Source organism: Ursus arctos, unplaced genomic scaffold (assembly GCF_023065955.2).
Source record: "Ursus arctos isolate Adak ecotype North America unplaced genomic scaffold, UrsArc2.0 scaffold_9, whole genome shotgun sequence".
Lineage (NCBI taxonomy): Eukaryota > Metazoa > Chordata > Mammalia > Carnivora > Ursidae > Ursus > Ursus arctos.
Genome location: NW_026623111.1, coordinates 40,466,748 through 40,485,137, shown reverse-complemented (window position 1 = coordinate 40,485,137; position 18,390 = coordinate 40,466,748). Strand labels below are relative to the sequence as shown.

At 40.2% G+C, this 18,390-nt stretch overlaps 2 protein-coding genes across 35 annotated transcripts in view; one reads left to right on the top strand and one right to left on the bottom strand.

Moving 5' to 3' along the window:
• Positions 1–15,465, top strand: part of LNX1 (ligand of numb-protein X 1) — a 199,771-nt gene extending 184,306 nt beyond the window's left edge. For all 5 annotated transcript variants that reach the window (XM_057309693.1, XM_026508887.4, XM_044387733.3 and 2 more), the window contains 4 exons: positions 5,393–5,570; positions 7,132–7,360; positions 14,331–14,489; positions 14,854–15,465. In XM_057309693.1, the coding sequence (XP_057165676.1) occupies positions 5,393–5,570; positions 7,132–7,360; positions 14,331–14,489; positions 14,854–14,989 (702 nt within the window). In that variant the 3' untranslated portion in view covers positions 14,990–15,465. The remainder of the gene's footprint in view (positions 1–5,392; positions 5,571–7,131; positions 7,361–14,330; positions 14,490–14,853) is intronic.
• The window catches only part of FIP1L1 (factor interacting with PAPOLA and CPSF1), a 75,745-nt gene continuing 72,393 nt past the window's right edge, over positions 15,039–18,390 (bottom strand). For all 30 annotated transcript variants that reach the window (XM_026508890.4, XM_026508892.4, XM_044387735.3 and 27 more), the window contains 2 exons: positions 17,149–17,286; positions 15,039–16,526 (listed from right to left, as the gene is read on the bottom strand). In XM_026508890.4, coding sequence (XP_026364675.1) covers positions 16,379–16,526; positions 17,149–17,286 — 286 coding nt within the window. In that variant the 3' untranslated portion in view covers positions 15,039–16,378. The remainder of the gene's footprint in view (positions 16,527–17,148; positions 17,287–18,390) is intronic.

Here is an 18,390-nt window from a genome sequence, read left to right as displayed (position 1 = left end):
ATGTCATGTTTTTCCAACAGTCATTTTGCTTAAGGACTGTTTTCATTCATTTTGAAATGAAATGGGATTTGCTTGGTTTTTGACTTTTGAGTTCCCAATCTGCCTGAAAATTATTTTATTAAAAATTAAATTATTATAATTATATATTATATACTATATTTAATATAAGTTTAAAATATTTCAATTAAAAACTAAAATAAATTCCTCTGCTAATTCTAGTATGTTTGTTTCGCAGAAGAACCCAGGAAAATAATATAAACACTTGAAGTTCATATAAAATTAGGGAGTCGTAGGGAATGGGGCAAATCAGAAAGCAGTTGCCCTGTCTTACAGCGTTTAAATTCAGAAATAATGTAAAATAATGTGGATTAAGCAGAATGCATCTATAGCCTGAAGGCATCCTTCAGGCCAGCAATTTGCAGCCTCTCTTTCAATGAGGTGACTTAGCCCAATTTGTACTTCTATTAGAGGCAATGCCATAATCTCTCCATTGGATGAGTATCTAAAACCACACAGATCTTGCTTAGTCCAAATTGAGTCCCAAAGCCTTGGCTTGGCATCCTGTTGGGATGGCAATGAGTTTGTAGCTGGTTCTCCTAAGATCTGATTTCATTAAATCACTTGTAACTAAAAAGAAATCTATAGGTAGCCCATTCATCTTGCAAAAGAGATTAAGGAATGCCTATCAGAGCAATCAGAACATATCAGGCTGTGTTTCAGTTTGGAATAACTCACAAGTTTGGGTTTTTGAGTAATGGATGCAGAAACAAGACTCAAAATTTTGATTTTGAGACATGATATTAATGACACAGCCTACAAGGCCACACCCCCACCCCTTTCCCCAGCCAGCTAGCCAGCCGTGTCCCATAAATCCATAAATTCCAGGCTTATTTACAGTAAGCAACCTAGACAGACAAGGTAACTCCTGCTAAAATATTTTATGGATAAGGACTCCCTGGTGTCTTTCACTAGTAAATACCACTAGTGTGTTTCAATTAAACTAATGGTATGTATTAATGGAAAACTAGTTTATTAGCTTAATCTAATTAATGTAATTAACACTTATAGTTGGATTAAGTAGGCCATATTGTATTCTAGCTCGTTAAGCCACTAAGCATGAGGCTTCCACCAGCACTGTGGGTCTATAGTCCCTTCTACCTAGCTACCGTGAATCATGGAAACAGCTGGGATGGGCTGTTCAAATTTTTGCTGCAATCTCTATCATGTATCTAATTCCTGGAAAACATACAGAACAAACTGGCCTAGTGGGAAATTGTAATATTTTCATTTTAACTTACAGTTCTGTCTGCCTTCTGGGATGCCCTCACATACACACACACACACACACACACACACACACACACACACACATGGCCTATTTAAAATAAAACGAAGACATATATGGCTCTTTGATGATTTAGATTTTTATGATCCTACTAAGCTTTGTTTTGTCTAGGAAACAACACGGCTTTTTGAAAGTAGGAGCTTAAATGAGTCAGAGACATACCAAAGAAGGCAAACCAAGACTTGTGAGACAGAAAAGTTTGTAGCCAACTGAAAAGTTAAAGACTGATAGGCATCAAATGTAGACGTGCGGCTACCTGTGTGGGAGAGGAAAGGGAAAGTGACCAGAGAGAAGTCATAGGGGGACTTCACCTCTAGGGCACCTGTATTTCTGACGCTGGGTTGTAAGGTACGTGGGTAGGTCATTATGTTCATCTTCATACTTTTTAAAAAATAAATCTAAAATGTTTTATTTTAAAAATCTCAATATTCTATAAAGTACGCATTTTTATAGCTGAGTGATAAGTAGACTGGTGCCCTGATGTTTTTGAATCAGCTTGAATTAGTTCATACAATATGTGTTTTTGAACATTAGGGAACACACTGCGGTCTCTGAAGTAGGGAAGGGGGTTAGGGGAAAACATGGATGGAAAAGATCTGTGGTACTTAACTCTCTTTCTCCTCAACCAGAGTACCGCCACTCTGCACAGGAAGGGTTCATGGCGGTACTTGGGTTTCCCATTGCTAACATGGACCTTTCTCTGGTGGGGAAGGCAGACAGTTGTCAGAAACATAGGACAAAGGACATGTTTCCTATTTAGGGTAGCCCAGTGATTTGTGTCGAGCCCATAGGTGCTTGAAACTCCTCCTTGCTCAGCACAGCAAGGCTGTTGGGTAAGCTCTGAGTAAGTGCGGAGGAAGACTCCGCTTTCCAGGAACTTGTAGCTACAGGCATAAATAAGCGAGCTCTGCTGCCAGGAGAACATAGGTTTCAGTGTCCGAATCTTATTTGTCATGTATTTTATTCAGCATAATTGGGTTTGAGTTGAGTTCTTTAGTCAATGAGATAAACCATTCCTGGAAAAATTGGGTAACTGATTCTTTCACGTGCTTTTTCTGACAGTTCTCTGAAAATTGATAGGTTAATTTTTATCACGTGTTAAAACATGACCTGTGAGAGCAGAGTGGTGTGGTGGGGAGAGTCAGATATCTGGGGTTTCAGTTGCCAATCATACCCCCACCCCCCGGCCAGCTGTGCTTCACTGATGAGATTCATTTTAATGTTGAGTCTCAGTTTTTCTGCCTGGACACATTTAAGTAAATAACAAATAATATTTCTTTCCCTTGCCTCAAAGAGTATCTGGCCAATGTGTACATTATTCAAGGAATATTTATTCACAACAAAATAATTAGGGCCTCACTAATTTCTATTAACTGGTCTGGCAGGTGAGAAGCCATTTGTGGAATATTTCATAAGCTATGCAATTTTGCTACTTTCAAATGAATTTAGTGACACATTTTTTAAAAGAAGTATTCTCAGATCAAAGGCGTTTCTTCAGTCACAGGTGTGCCCTACATGGGCATTCTTCCCGACTTCATAAATGAGGTCAGGGGAGCTTTGATGACGGTATTACAAGATCTCAAATGATATTACTATTAGAAATCCAAATAACAATAAAATGTGTTTAAACTTACTACCTAGAAAGGCCATTACATTATTGGAATCTTCTTTTCCTCCAGGCAAATATTGTAAACATTGATAAAACCCAAGAATTGCGGGAAATCGGCACGTTCACAGTGTATTGGCGAGATTATAGGTGATTGAACTGTTTCATATGTATCAAAATGTAAAATGCCCAGGCTCTTTGATTAAGCAGTTGTACTTGTAGGACATTAGCCCAAAGAAATATTTACACAAGTGCACAAGATATGTGTCTAAGGATGTTCACAGTGACTCTGTTTAATTTTGCAAGAGACTTATAAACAACCAAAATGGTCATCAGTGGGGGGATATGACATATCCACACAATGAAGTACTAGGCAGCTGCTCAAGAATGCAATAGAGTGTGCGTGTGTGTATGTGCGTGCACGTGTGTGTACACATGTATTTTTTAATGTGAAAAGATGTCCTTGCTTTCCCGAGCATTCCATACTGTGTTTTAGACATCACCTGGGAGATTGGTCGGCTACCCCTATAATATCCCTGGCTTCCATGTGGAAATAACGGAGGAAAACCCTTCTTTGTGAGGACCAGGAGTAAATGCTTTACGAATGTCCCCAGGAACGAGCTGAAGCAACGCAACAGCCAGCAGGAGTCTCTAGGTTTAGAACTTTGCCACGAGCTGGGGGCATTTTCAGAACTGCCTGCATCTCCAAGTAGGGCCCTTCTGAGAGATGTCTGTGACTCAAGTCAGAGACATGCTGCACTAACTGCTTTGTGGAAGAGGAAAGTCATGGACTAAGAATGATCTGGAGAGCACCTCCAGAACTACTTGGAGGGCTAGGACCACTGTGTTCATACTCTCACTTATTTGTCTTATTTTGAAACTTTGCCCTGAAGAAGATCCCATTTCTGTTTTATAACTCACTGCTGATAACTAGTATCTTCAAGTTTCCGGGGTTTATAGAGACCGAGACCTTACAAGTACTAATTGTAACATACACCTTGCCATAATCATTTGCAGTTCCTGATTTAGTATTCTGTTACTACCAAAACCAGTTTGTGGCAACTTGTAATTTAACCATTCATTTATTTGACAAACATAGTTACCATCTTTCATGTGCTAAATGCTATGTTCAGTGCTGGGGATATAGTAACAGGTTATTACTGGATACAATAAGCCTATTAAAACAGGCATGGGTAATTTTATACCATAGAAAATCATGAGATATAAATGCACAAAAAGCCTAGGCTTATCTTCATAATGAAGTGTTAAAATGGACTCTTGTGCATGCAAGCGATAGTTCCATATGATGTTAACCACCAACTTGACAGAAGTTTAATTATCATGCCTGATCTGTCCGGTTCCCACCTCCATGTCCATAAAGCCACTTTCTTGTTTTCAGAGTGTCTTCATGAAAATGCAAATATTAATACAAATTCTCCTCCCCCTTTTTAAACAAAAGACAGTATAATTACACTTTCTTTTGTACCCTGGTTTTTGTTTTTTTACCAGATGTATTTTTTAATTTTCTTTCTTTAGCTACAACTGTAAGCTCTGTTTTGAGCTATAGACTTCTCTGAGGTCTGATCAAGTATTATAAATATTTATTTGCAGTGCACACTCCCACTTATACCCCTAGGTCATTGCACAAGCAGGGAGAATACATTTTCAGAAAATTATATGTTGATATGTATTCATTTATAAACAGTGCCCTTGACTGTCTTATTCCTTCAGGATAACACTGCATGTAGCTTTGAATGCTTTTAGTATAGACTAGTTGCTGGACCAAAATCACAGCTCTCTTAATTTGCTTTTCAAAAGTTGGTCCTCAGTGTATTCTATACAATGTGTATACTATATTTTTACATAATAAAATTAAAGTAGAACTGCATATTATTTAGAAATGCTGAAGATGCTAATTGGAGAGAACCTAGTTAGTAGAGAGTTTTTAGAGTGGAATAGCTATGAAATCCATTATTTTTCCTTAAGGAGTTCTATAATTGAGTCCCTACCTAAATTAAACGGAGACTATGTAATTAAAATATCGTTACTTTTTTTTTTTAACTTAGAAAAAGATTCCTGATACTCATGAATGAGAAGAGTTTTATGAAATACTATCAGGAATAAATGAGTCACTTGAAAAATTTTGGGTGCAGTTCACTTTGTGTGCTTACTGTTTCTCCAGTGGCTTCCAACCTGTTCCTCTTCCATTTTGTGCATTCCCATTGGAAATGTAAACTCTCTCTGAATCAGCCTGCAGAATCTGGGGTGATGCAGCTCTGCGGAGGGTGGGAGACAAAGCCAGCGTTCTCTCTGCACGTGTCTTTCTCTATGAGACCAAGGACTACCGTCCTTTATCCAACTTGGGTAGTTTTCGTATGTAGGAAATGCGAACCCTCTTGCGAGCAGATGTGCTATATTTGTTTTTCTGTCTGTGCCTTTAGCCCCTGCATCCTGTGGTCACTTGCCATGAGAAGGTGGTAAGTGTCCGAAAAGACCCCAGCGAATCTCTCGGCATGACCGTTGCAGGCGGAGCGTCCCACAGGGAATGGGATTTGCCCGTCTACGTCATCAGTGTTGAGCCGGGAGGAGTCATAAGTAGAGATGGAAGAATAAAAACAGGTAAAAAGACACTTAAGGTACTGGGGCAGTGGGGTGTTACAAGGAGTTAGCAGCTTGCCGGGATAGGTCACTGCCTCCAGAATCAGAGAGTGAGATGCTGAGCTGCCCAGGACCTCTGTTCCCCATTGACCATGATTGGTTTGAGTAGAGCTGCTGGACTGGGTTCCACCTCTCTCGGTTTGTGTGGGTTGATGTGGGCCACATGGCTTGCAAATACCTGCAAAATATGCCAAGAAGTAATGGGGAACTTCTGCAGTAATGAGCAAGTGGCCTCAACTAAACAGCATAATTTGGTTCCATTCTTTCTAAGTGATTCTTTGCTGGGTTGATCCCGTGATGAAACTATTCGTGAATTGTTCTATTTTATGGGTTGGGTGGGAGAAATACTTTCATAGATTTTGAGTCAATGAATATCAAGTGAAAGTACCATGCTAGGTTCTTTCCCACTGGTAAAAATGCTTCACTAATCTTACGTGTCCTGGGCTACGTTGAATGAGGGAAGGGGATGTCACCTATGTATCCTTAATACTGTCAATTTCCACAAAGGGGTAGCTCAGATGGTTGAGCAACTGTGTCATTGAAGGACTCAGATTCAGGAGTTAAATGTGAAGTTTCTGAAGTACAGTTGCTTGGCCTGAGCCACAGGGTGGTGGGATGGTAAGGGATTTCTTTGGCCAACCTAACAGTGCCTCTTTTGGGGTCAGGCAGGACTCCAAGCCTTTCCCATCTCTCTCTTCCTATCTTTTTACTCTTGCCACGGTTATTCTGTGTGAAAAAGATGATATTCAAAGGAGGCAGAAGATGAGAGAGTTAAAGTATAGAAATTAGAGGTAGGAGAGCATATGTTTTGGTTTGTCTTGCCCTTCCTTTTCACCCAAGCACCTGCTTGGAGAACGATGAGGTTCACCAAGAAGTGACTTGTTCGCAAGAGAATGTGAGCAGGGTATTGTGTAATATTGCGTGTGGAAATGGCCTTGCACATGGTAGGTGCTTACCCAACAGTAAGTATATCACCTTTGCAGTGAACCACAATGGTAACTCCTTTTTCTCCTCGTCAAGAGCGTAGTTTCAACTCCTCTTTCTCAACTGCTATAGACTCCTCTGCCAGACCGTTTCAGGGTAGTCTCTGACGCACGCGAGCAATCCGTATTTATTGGGTGACTGCCACACGCCAGGCTCCCTGCAAGCACTTGGAGCTTTTGCCAAATGCCCTCCCTTTGTGCTAAAAACAAGAAACAAACGTGAAGAAGTAGGTTTCCTTTGATTAAATAGTAAACAAGGCTAATTTACCTAAACCTTTTTTTTTTTTAAGGCAAGAGCCAAACACTAATGGGTATGCTTTAGAAACCCCCAAACGTAACTTACCAATGCCTTGAAACGTGTGCACACTAACCGTTTGCTGCTCAAGAGCTCCGCTTCATGTCAACGGAGGAGGCGAATGACATGCTCCCTCACCCTGCTCACTTCCCCGCATCCCTCTCAGTCCCTGCCTCTTGGCACTTCTCCAGAAGTTCCTGTTTGCACTCTTACTAAGGACAGCTTCTGCTTCTCTGGCCATTAGGTGACATTTTGTTAAATGTGAATGGGATCGAACTAACAGAAGTCAGCCGGAGTGAGGCAGTTGCATTATTGAAAAGCACATCCTCCTTGGTGGTTCTTAAAGCTTTGGAAGTCAAAGAACGTGAGCCCCAGGAAGCCTGCAGCAGCCCAGCAGCCCTGGACTCCAACCACAACATGGCCCCGGCCGGAGACTGGTCCCCCTCCTGGGTCATGTGGCTGGAATTACCACGGTGAGTTCCAACGCGACATCCTTGGAGAGGTATGGGAGGAAAACAGTTACTCTCTCGGGCTGATCCGTGGCACTAACATCGTCATGAGCCCCAGTTTGATTGTAAGACTGCTTGAAATAATTCTGTCTGCTGTTACTGAAAATGCATGCAGTAAGCCCAGGGGAAAGCCTGGCGGTGGAAACATTGCTATACACTCATGTTGAGAATCTGGGAACTGCCTGTGTGGTTGTGTCGGTTGCTCATTCAGCAGAGAGCTTGGGCGACAGGGAGAGAAGGCTAAACTCCAGCCTTCTAGAACCCACCCTGGAGTCAGGGGAAGGATTACCTGTCCCTAGCTTGATAGTGGCAATCCTCAGAACTTGCATGAAGGTAAAACCCTTCGTTGGCTTCACCTCTTTGGCGTGTATGGAGCCCTGGCCGAACATAAAGCAGAACATTTTGCCTGTACCCAGATGTTTGAGCATGTGCTGTTTGAGGGTATGTCTCAGACCCTCTCTCCTAGTTCCTCCTCTCGCGAAGTGCTTGTATAAAAGTTTAGGAAGCAGCTGGGTCGTCATTTTAGTGAGATGTAACTAGAGCTTTATGGTGAAGTCATTAAATTGTCTCAGACACTTCAGGAAAATTTTTAAGGGAAGACTTACTAAATGGTTATATACAGAAATTAAATATTCAAAGGACAGATAAATGGGGTTTGCACACCTGCATCAGAGCATAAATTCTTGGCCTTCAAAGGATTGCCTTACAAATTCCAAATGCATGACTTCTTGTTAAATATTGGAGTCACTGAAGATGAAGTGCCGTAGGATTAAATGAATGAAAGTAGGATGTTGGTTTTAGTGCATTTTTCTTGAGGGTGGAGATAGGATGGTCTGGTTTTTTTTGAACGAGGTTTTAAAAAACATCCCTGTCTCGAATACACTGACCTAGATTCCTTTTTGAGCCTTTCCTAGTTGATAAATTATTTTTAAAGTAAGTGTATTTTTAAACAGTTGAAAATTAAGCATTGAGGCTGTTTGAAAACCTTCAAGCATTTTAGAACCAAGACTGAGTGGAAGAAGAGTGCTACTTTAAAATTTTTTAAAAAAATCTTTCTGAAACTGGAATCTATGAAAGTAGGTCATATTTGTGTGCCTGTGTGTGTGTGTGCGCACACGTGTGTGTGTGCGCTTGAAGGCTATTCGTCATGTATTCAGAGTTCCTCACTGTGCATTCATGTAAGACAGGACAAATATGAGATGCTTTTAACTCCAAATACAACCACGTGAATGGCTTTCTCTCCCTCCACTTTTTGTCACTTGGCCTTCGGCGGCAATTCTCTGCTCTGGCCAGAAGGATAGCCTGGACTGGGTTCATTTCCTCTGAAATCAGTAGACAGAAAGTGTGAAATGATGCCAGCGCAGACAACACTGGTCTTCAGTCACCCTGACAACACCAGTCTTCAGTTTCCTTCGGCCCCTCGTCTCCTCGCAGTAATATAATCCCAGTAGAATCCCGAGGCACCACCGGGGAGAGGGGTGCCCTCAGATCTATCCTCCCAGAACCACTCAGCAGAGGCGAGCACTGTTACCAATTCCTCGTGCGTTTTTGCAGGGAAGGTCTGTGTCGGGGTGGCAAACTTTCTCTGTAAAGGGCCGGCGTTGAGGGTTTGAGGGTCACACTCTGTGTTGCAGAGACTCAGTTCTGCTGCCGTAGCATGAATGTAGCCATTGACAGTATGCACGTGAACAGACTTGGCTGTTGGGTCACCAAGACGGGCGATGGACTGGGCTGCAGTTTGCTGGCCCCTGGTCTAGGTATCTATGTACACAAACACACACAGTGGCAGCACGCACACTATTGTGTACCATGATTTTTTTTTTTTTTTAATCTTAAGAATATACTTTGGGTGTCATTTCGCACGAGTACATACCCAGCTGTGTCGTTCTCCTCCTTGGCTGCTAGAATTCTGTTGTACACAGGTAACCGTAATTACTGAACGAGTTCCTATGAGCAGCGAACACTTGTAGCCACTGCACTAGTGTGCTGTCCGCTCGCCACAGAGCGGGTTACAGAAATCACAGAGCGTCTGCCCGGCAGGGGACAGGCTGCCTGGATAGAAAATTATCGGATCACACTCTTCTGGACTGGGTAGACTTCGCATCACTGTTAGCGAGCACTGAGCGGTGGTGTGGGCAAGCGGGAGGCCCACCTCATCTCTTCTTCTGTGTGCGTGGCCTGTCCTTTCCACCTGATTTTCGAAATAACTGGTTTTTTTGGGTTCTTCTAGGGAGTCCAGATATGTATTTATCTTTTATGTTTCACATCTTGCATTTTCTTTTGAATCCTTTCAACTGTGTCCATTTCCTGGTGTTCCCTTTGCTTCTTATGTTCTGCCCGTCATATTCCTTCCTGTAGCTTATCCTTTCCAGCTTCTGCTTTCATTTCGGTGGTGGTTTTATTCTTCCCTTCCATGTCTTTCCTCTGTCAGCTCATTTCTTCTCTCGTCTCACGTCTTCCTGGAAATCTTATGTCTCTGCGTGGATCTCTTGTTTATAGAAGGATTGTTTCAGGAATATTTTAAATTCACAGTAATGTTGGTTACAAATTTCATTTTCTATAGTAGCATTTCGTTTCTGTGGCAGCATTTTTCGGGTGACTGGTTTCTGTGTTACTGTTTTTACCGTTACTTTCCCTCTTTTCTGTTGTCCTGTGTGTCTGCATGCTAGTGCTTTTGTAATCCTTGAGCTAGGTAAATTTTTCCTGGAGCCGCTATGGGCTGGAGGTTCATGAGGGGAAGGAACCAGGGCCACCTTCCAAGTGGTAGAAGAGCCTTTTGATGACACCGGGCTGTGGTGCTTCACTTCTCAAACCAAGAGCAGCAGCCTGCGTCTCTCCCTTCCACCCAGGCTACTCCCTGGACGGTCGGGTTATCGGTCTGTTTTCTCAAGGCCTCCCGCGTGCCCTTCCTCTCTGTCAGTCTGGGCTCAGGGAAGCTCTGCGAGCAGCCAGCCTGCCTGTTCCTGGTGTTCTGCTGTGGAGGGGTGTTTTGCCCGTCAGAGTCGGCCCCAGCTGCGGGCACCCTCTCTTCGTCTTCCCCCTTTCACTGCCTTCGGCGGTTAGTTCTCCCTCGTCTGTAGTGACCCAGTTTTATTTCAGCTGGAGTTTGCATTTCCGTTTCCAAGTCTCCTAGCTGCCGTTATGGTAATGTTTAAAAGCAGAAGGGGAGGGTCGCCTGGGTGGCACAGCGGTTAAGCGTCTGCCTTCGGCTCAGGGCGTGATCCCGGCCTTCTGGGATCGAGCCCCACATCAGGCTCCTCCGCTAGGAGCCTGCTTCTTCCTCTCCCACTCCCCCTGCTTGTGTTCCCTCTCTTGCTGGCTCTCTCTCTGTCAAGTAAGTAAATAAAATCTTAAAAAAAAAAAAAAAACACAGAAGGGGAAACATAATCTTCACTCTGACATTTAGAAACTAGAAGTCTGTCCATCCTGGCATTTTTCAGATGTCTTTAGTACTCCATTATATTCCTTTATCAGGCTCTCCGCTAGTTTCAGGATACGAGCCTCTAGTCATAACACTGCTACAATTTTTATGGATGGGGTATCTCTTCACATCTCTAATCTTGCCTGCAGAGAGCTTCAAAGACCCCAGCTTCTCCCCAACTGATGCAATACCATTGGCTTAAACGTCTCAAGTCATTTGCCATGATTGATGCCCTAAGAATTTCAGGCTATTTGTCAACCTCAGCAAGTTATTTGTCTGAACTGCTACAGACTCAAGCTGAAAATAGATATTTTTTAAAAAATTCACAAGGGCATTTCCCTCCAAGTTATACATTTACTCAAAACCATTTTCCCCTTACAATTTCACTGATTTTGAGGAAACCTATTTGCCCTCAAGTATGATCCAGACAGTTACCTAAGGTTCTCTACCAATGAAGAAAAATGATATGCCAGCAGGTCTAGAAACAGGCAAACCTTTTCTAGGACATTGTAATCATGCCCTCAGGTACAGTCCAACACACAGAATGAATAATCACAAAGAAAATGTTCATACACTGACCCGGCAGTTGCCTGTTCCGAACCAGTGGGTGTCTGATATAAGCAATAGCAGAGAGAGTGAAAGCGGGTGATGCAGGACAATGCATATACATCTCACCCTTACCAGTGGTGCCTTGTGGGCCAGGAGGGACCGGGGCAGCAGCTCCAGATGCTGTGTCTACGCTCTCCCAATGATCAGATTCAGCTGAAGGGGGATGCAGAAATCACTGAAGACCTTCTGCTTTATTTTCTGTTGACTTTCAGGCCCAAATTCCACATCTGGAAGTCTTTCAAAACATGCTGTCATCTGGACTAGTACAATAGAGGAGAAATGAGTTAAGATGTATTACTATTGTGCAGGCAGAGTGTGCTTTGGGAACCCAGAAAAGATGTTGGAGTGAATTAGAAGAGTGGCATCATTTTTTTTTTTTTTTTTTTTTTTACAAACCTCTTTAATGTTTGGCTTGAACAAAAGATAACTGGACTCTCACATCTACTTCTGCATTCAGTCAGATCACCTATCATGTGTCCTCTGAGCTTAAATGCTTATTAGAAAATGTTTTTTTTTTTAAAGGCAAATAGTCTCACTATTCTGATAAAAGTATTTTTTGGCCTTTAAACTCCCTGAAAGGCACATACTTCGAGAACCACACTTTGGTAGTATAGAGGCTCAGTGAAGTTTTGAGGTCCTCTGAGAAAAGGGGGATCCTTAAAGGAGACTGAGAAGACAACCAGTGAAACAAAAATATACAGCTTCTTGAGATCCCAAGACTTCACCGTAGTCCCTAACATGGAGTTGATTTTTTTGAAGTAACCATAATTTTCTCATTGGGAAAAATTACTAAACTCCTTGCTATTCTTTAAACAATGCCAACTCTTTTTCAATGAGGCCTAAATTTAGAGAATGAGTTCAGAATAGGAAAAAAGCTCATAGAATTTACAGTCACTTAATATTTCAACGGTAAATCCTCAACATCATTGATCAAGGCCAGGTTCCACATTTCCCAACGGGGAGTGAAGTAATTCAGCTTGAGAAACAAATGCCCAGTACTCATCGGTTCCAACTGACTTTGAAAGGGTTTAACATCCTGAGTTCTTGCTGCTACAATGAAGTTGAAATACTCCACACAGAGGAAGGAAAGTACTTAGTGAAAAGCCTACTAGTCACGCCGGCATCTGCTTGAATGCCTGGCACAGAGGACGGGGTTTTTGTCTGTTCTGTCCACTGATCTCCCAAGTGCCCAGAGTAGGGTACACTCAGTAAACGTCTGCTGAAAGATGATCTGAGTAGATGTTTTCTCTCCAATATCAAAACAAGAATCTAGGAAAATAGACACAATTTGTGACTTAATGTTACGTTGAAAACTTTATACTAGAGCATAAATTTTAGATGCTGAGGTTTACAGCTTGTCCACATGAAATAATAAGAATCAATGTAAGGTCCAAGGTGATAACTTAATGAAAAAAAACCCAGTGGTCAAAGGAGTAAGAATACTTGTTTCAAGTATTGCTCTATGTACCTGTTGAAATGTTTTAAGGAATCATAGCTGGGAAGTGTTAAGATAGCTATTTGCTCATGACCTTGGGTAAGAATCACCGGATTCTTCCTGTGCTTTCCCTCAAATTTTTGGCACAGGAAGGAATGTAATGCTCTGGTATTTGGAGAACTGCCAATTACCTGCTTTGCATATGAGCAGTGAATGAGCCATTACGTAAATGTGCTATCTGACCTACAACGGCTCCTACAGGAGGAACTCACTATTGACATCAAGTCTGTGAAATACAGATGATGAATGTTACAATCAAAATATAGTTGTTTTATTTAATGAAAATCATTTTTCAGCTATCAGTGGAAGAGATTATTGTAAATTATGTGACAACAGATACAAAACGAACTGAATTTTACCCCTACATTCTAAAGTTACCCCCCAAACAAAGCCAAAGCTTGTTTCAAGTTGGAATCGGCAACACAACGAAAAGTCACATTACACAGATTAGCGAGTCTGGTAAGAAATGTAACAACCAGCTTCATCACTTAACAAAACCTTTCACAAGAGACGTTTTATTGGTTTTTCAAAAAGCAGTTAATATTTTAAGGTACAGCTTATAAACAGAACAATCATTATTTTGATTTTTACCAATATGAAAAATGCTAATTTTCTTTCAAACCAGTTCCTGTACTGGGGGATTTTAGTCCAATCCAGTTCCTGACAACACTGTGACAACTGTAACACAGCTTACACTTGGCCTGCACCTTATGTTTCCTGCTCCAGCTGCCACTGAATATTAAGAATTTCTTCCATCTAATCTTCTATTTTAGGTGAGGATTCTACTCACTTACAGAAGACCTGTGGCCTCTCCTCCCATTCCTTCTGTATTTTCCTATTCAGTTTACTATTCTTTTTCTCCATTACGAATCATTCTCACAATCTTTAAATGTACCTCAGTTTCCATTCACTGTATTCCTGCATGCTTCTCTGTAACCTACCAAACATGTAGAACTACATTTAAAATGGTATTTTTCAAAAGTCTAAACTTTGGCAAATGTATTCATTATTAGGGTTAGGTTTCTTTTTCTTTTTTTTTTTTTCCCCACTGAGATTACTCATTTAAAGGGTTTTTGCCTTCATTAAAATTATATTCACAACTAAATAAAAGTTGGATATTGCTAAGTATGCTTGAATTTGGTTCATCAGTAAGGATTTAGGTCTATCCAATCTGTTTAATATAAACATAATATTTTTTAAAGGGTGTGTAGCAGTGGAAAACAATTCAACTAGAAAAAGCCGCTAATAGCCCAAAGGTCACTGGGCTGTGACAATTTTGAGTGAAACCCATCCAATGCTATTTAGCCTGAAAAAATGTCAATAAAGGGAATGGGAGATGAATCATAATAATTATTCATTAAGAGTTCAACCTAACTGTGCAGATTTACTGCTTACACATTCTATTTCAGGTATCTGTATAACTGTAAAGATGTTGTATTACGAAGAAACACAGCTGGAAGTCTGGGCTTCTGCATTGTAGGAGGTTACGAAGAATATAATGGGAACAAACCTTTTTTTATTAAGTCCATTGTTGAAGGAACACCAGCATACAATGATGGAAGAATTAGGTAATAATGACTACTTATTACCAATATTGTTTTATATATGCAAAGGCTTGGCCCCATTAGAAATAATGCATGTACTATATTCCTTGTTTTATTGGCAAGAAAAATATTTACATAGCATTCAATTTCTAAGAATTCCTTGGTCCCGTACAGCGACTTCTTATGCTTTTAGCGTCCATTCTAACAGAAGCCGACTGGAGAGTTTGCAGAATTTAAGTGGGGGCAGGGGGAGCCTTAATATTAGGTATTCTTAATTAGAATTTTATGTAATTAAAATTGACAGATGAAGCAAAAACTAGGACCACCAAATACACTTGCATTGACTTCAGCTACGGGCCAAAATGTTAATCATGTGTTTGTTTTTTAGATGTGGTGATATTCTTCTGGCTGTCAATGGTAGAAGCACATCAGGAATGATACACGCTTGCTTGGCAAGGATGCTGAAAGAACTTAAAGGAAAGATAACTCTTACTATTGTTTCTTGGCCCGGCACTTTTTTATAGGATCAATGATGGGTCATAGGAAAACAGAAAACTATGTTGAAACAATGTATTTATCTTGTCAATTTTTTTATTTAAAGGATATACACTGTAAAAATGTAAACTGTCAGGAAAAGTATGATCTATTGAAAGCCAATTACACCTCAGAAAATGTAATTCTCAAAACATAAATCCTAATAGTTTTTATTCAGTGTGGAGGATTTCTCATTACTCCACAACTTTAAGTTTATATTTTTCTATTCATTAAAAAGCTCTCAAATGGCTGAGATCATTTGTATGCCCCACTTAATTCAAATCCTACAATTAAAAATTTGGTATATGCTGAGGTCTGTAAAGGGTATATTATGGGCATTTTAAAATCTGGCTGTAAATCGTTTTTTTAAAGTGCACGGCTGAAAAATGTTCATCAAATGAGAAATATTTTTCAAATTATAGTTGCCTTTTAGTATGTGATATTAAATTCATTTCTATTATCACTATTTAAAGGATCCTAGTAATTCTTTCAACACCGTGTTGTTACCAACAAATACATCCTAAGGCTTATCCCTAAAAATGCTCACAGAATTATAAATTTGTATTCTTAGATTTACCAGGAAATGACTAATCTAAAGCTCTTGTCTTTTCATTCACAATTAGCTAGTAACGGTATCAAAACTCCACATGCTGCTCAACCTATGAGCTTTGGAAAAAGCATCAAGAAAGCCAAACCGGTTAGCTTGACCCCCGCTCGCAGACAGCCATGAGGCCATTCAAATCCGTGTCACAGTGATGAGGGTTTGTCCGTGTGCCTGCTACAGAAACTACCCTCAGGGCAAGTAAGTTATTTCACAGACACCAGCCAAACGCCTTTAGATTTTACTTATTATTAGGATACAAAAGTTGCCTAGTTATGCCATGAACCCAAATTGAGAACGCTGAAATCCTATCAAAAAGTTGTGATAGCAAAGTTCTTTACTATGCTAAGCCAGAGTGCCACAGCAGTACTGTGACAAAAGACTACTTTTAATTTCAAGACTCAGAGGTGCCTTTTGCAGTGCAACCTCTTGAGACTGGTATTTGATTAACTCAAGAAAACTAGGGTCAAGGTGGAACCTTGACCTATATCAATCAGATACATAGCTCTTTAAAATTCCCTGCTGAGTGACTCATCACATTACGTTCTTGGATATAAAGTCGTTGCTGTTTTTATTTTTTTAAATATTTTTTTTAAATATTACAAGACAAAGAGTTTTAACTTAACATGAAAAATTCACTCTTTTATTTGAGAAAAAAGTTAACTTTTCATACTAACAGAACAAGATTAAAGGTAAATTTCTTAAACATTATCCAGAAAAATAACAAGATTTATGGTACATTTCTGGCCCTAATACACACAAAAGGCCAGAGCCCTGCCTATTCGGCAGGTGCAGCTTCGGTGCTCTCCTGTTCAGGGGCAGGCTCACTGCCAGCTTCTTTTCCTTCTTTGCTTCTCTTAGATTTTTTGTGCTTGTGTCTCCTGTGACTGTCTCCTTCTTCACTTTCATGGCGACGTCTACTATTACTGAAGAAAAAAAAGTTTGTTCTTAATGTTTAAGTATACACGTAGTGACAAAAATCAACCCACTGTGTCTAGGTGAATTCTCAATATAATACTGGGTTAGAAGTAATCCATTCTTTTTCTCAAACACATTTTGAGGAGTAACCAGTTTTTCATGTGACTTTTACACGGAGATAGTATCTACATTACAGTCTCACCTTCTTCACTGATATTATCCTAGCTTCTCAGAGCCCACAGACTTTATTCTGAAGAACTACAAATTAGAAACTGAAGCACTAGAAACAGAAAATACTTTCTAGGGTTGATTTTTAGGCAAACAAAAAATAGGCATACCATTTATTTGACTATGGGGCCCTGATTTTTCTTTAGCATATGAACCAGTAATACTAATATTTAAACAAACCCCTCTCCCAACAAGATAATGTAAGAAGTCTGAGTACTAAATGCAGTCTTGTTAGATTTAAAAATCTTTGTTGAGCCTATAAGGAACCAACTATTTCAACACATTATTCTTAATCTTCCAATTAGGAACACATACGCTCTACTAGTTATTTGGAAATGTTTTTACTTTGAGGTCAAATCAATTTATCTCAGTTTCAGAGGGATTCAGTATAAAAGAGCAAACCTTCGAGATGACTTGTGTCTGGTTTCCTCTTTCTCTCTGTGTCGTCTTTCTCTGTGTCGTTCTTCTTTCTCTCGACTTGCTCTGTGGCGCTCGTAGCCTCTTTCTGCATACTCCCTGTATCTGTAACGTTCTTCGTCACTGAAATTGGAATAAAACCTTTCATGACAACTGGACTGTTAATTCTGACGACTTCCAACTATGAGAGATGTGATCCGAGTCCAAACCAGAAGCCTCCATGTTGTTCTTATTGGCATCTTATACAGAATAGGTGCAAAATATTTGGAGAGGAAAACAATGCCATTCCCAAATTAGTACTACATCTAATATAAAACAATCTTTAAGGTCCAATTTTGTGCTTTCACAGTTGTGACTGAGTAGAAGTTTTATGTAACAATTTTTTTTCCTTCAAGAATTGGGAGCTGTAACAGATTTAAGTTTTAATCAGCTTCATTTTCTTTTGTTCCTTTGAAAATTAAAAGCATTTTTGTATATCTTAGATTTCCAACCAAAATTCTTTTAGAATCTTTGTGTGCCCAAGTTTTTATAAATAAAAATATTTGGTTCACAATGGCTATATAGTGGAAAGTAGATAAAGGTTCTTAAGTTTTCCAATTACATAAAGAGTACATGGCATGAAGAGGTGGCAACATTAACAGAGGGACATCAATGTCCACACAAAATGCAGGCAGAACACTACCTGTGGACATACTACAGTCTGACATCCCAATTACTTAATACTACAGGTACGTGTGTGCGGCTGGGGATGGGGGGATTCACACGGCTGACAGCAGCAAGTGCATACCTAGGCTGCACCTCTATTTCCTGATTTTGGAGAGGACTAGAGTTAGTTATTCTTTTTTTTCACCTCCCTAGACTTGTCCTTGTTTTGTGTCTCTTCACTTATATTCTCTCCATCTTTATCTCAATCCAAGCCTTTTTTGGTTCAGCACAGAAGTCAACACCTTCTATAACCTATTATCAGTAACTCCCTTAAAATAAATATCTTCTTTTAGAGCACTATGTACTAAAGGGCTTTGGTTTCTAGAAATGTCTAATACACATCATTAATTTGCTTAACATCAAGCTGTTAAGGCATATGGGTGAAAGTATAAGCCATATAAAAGAAAAAGCTTAATTATGGTCTCCCACCAAAAGTAATGATTCAGCAGTGCTACACCTAACAATTATTGCTGACCAAGTTCTTATTGCCTGAAATATACATTCTACAAATTTTACAGTATG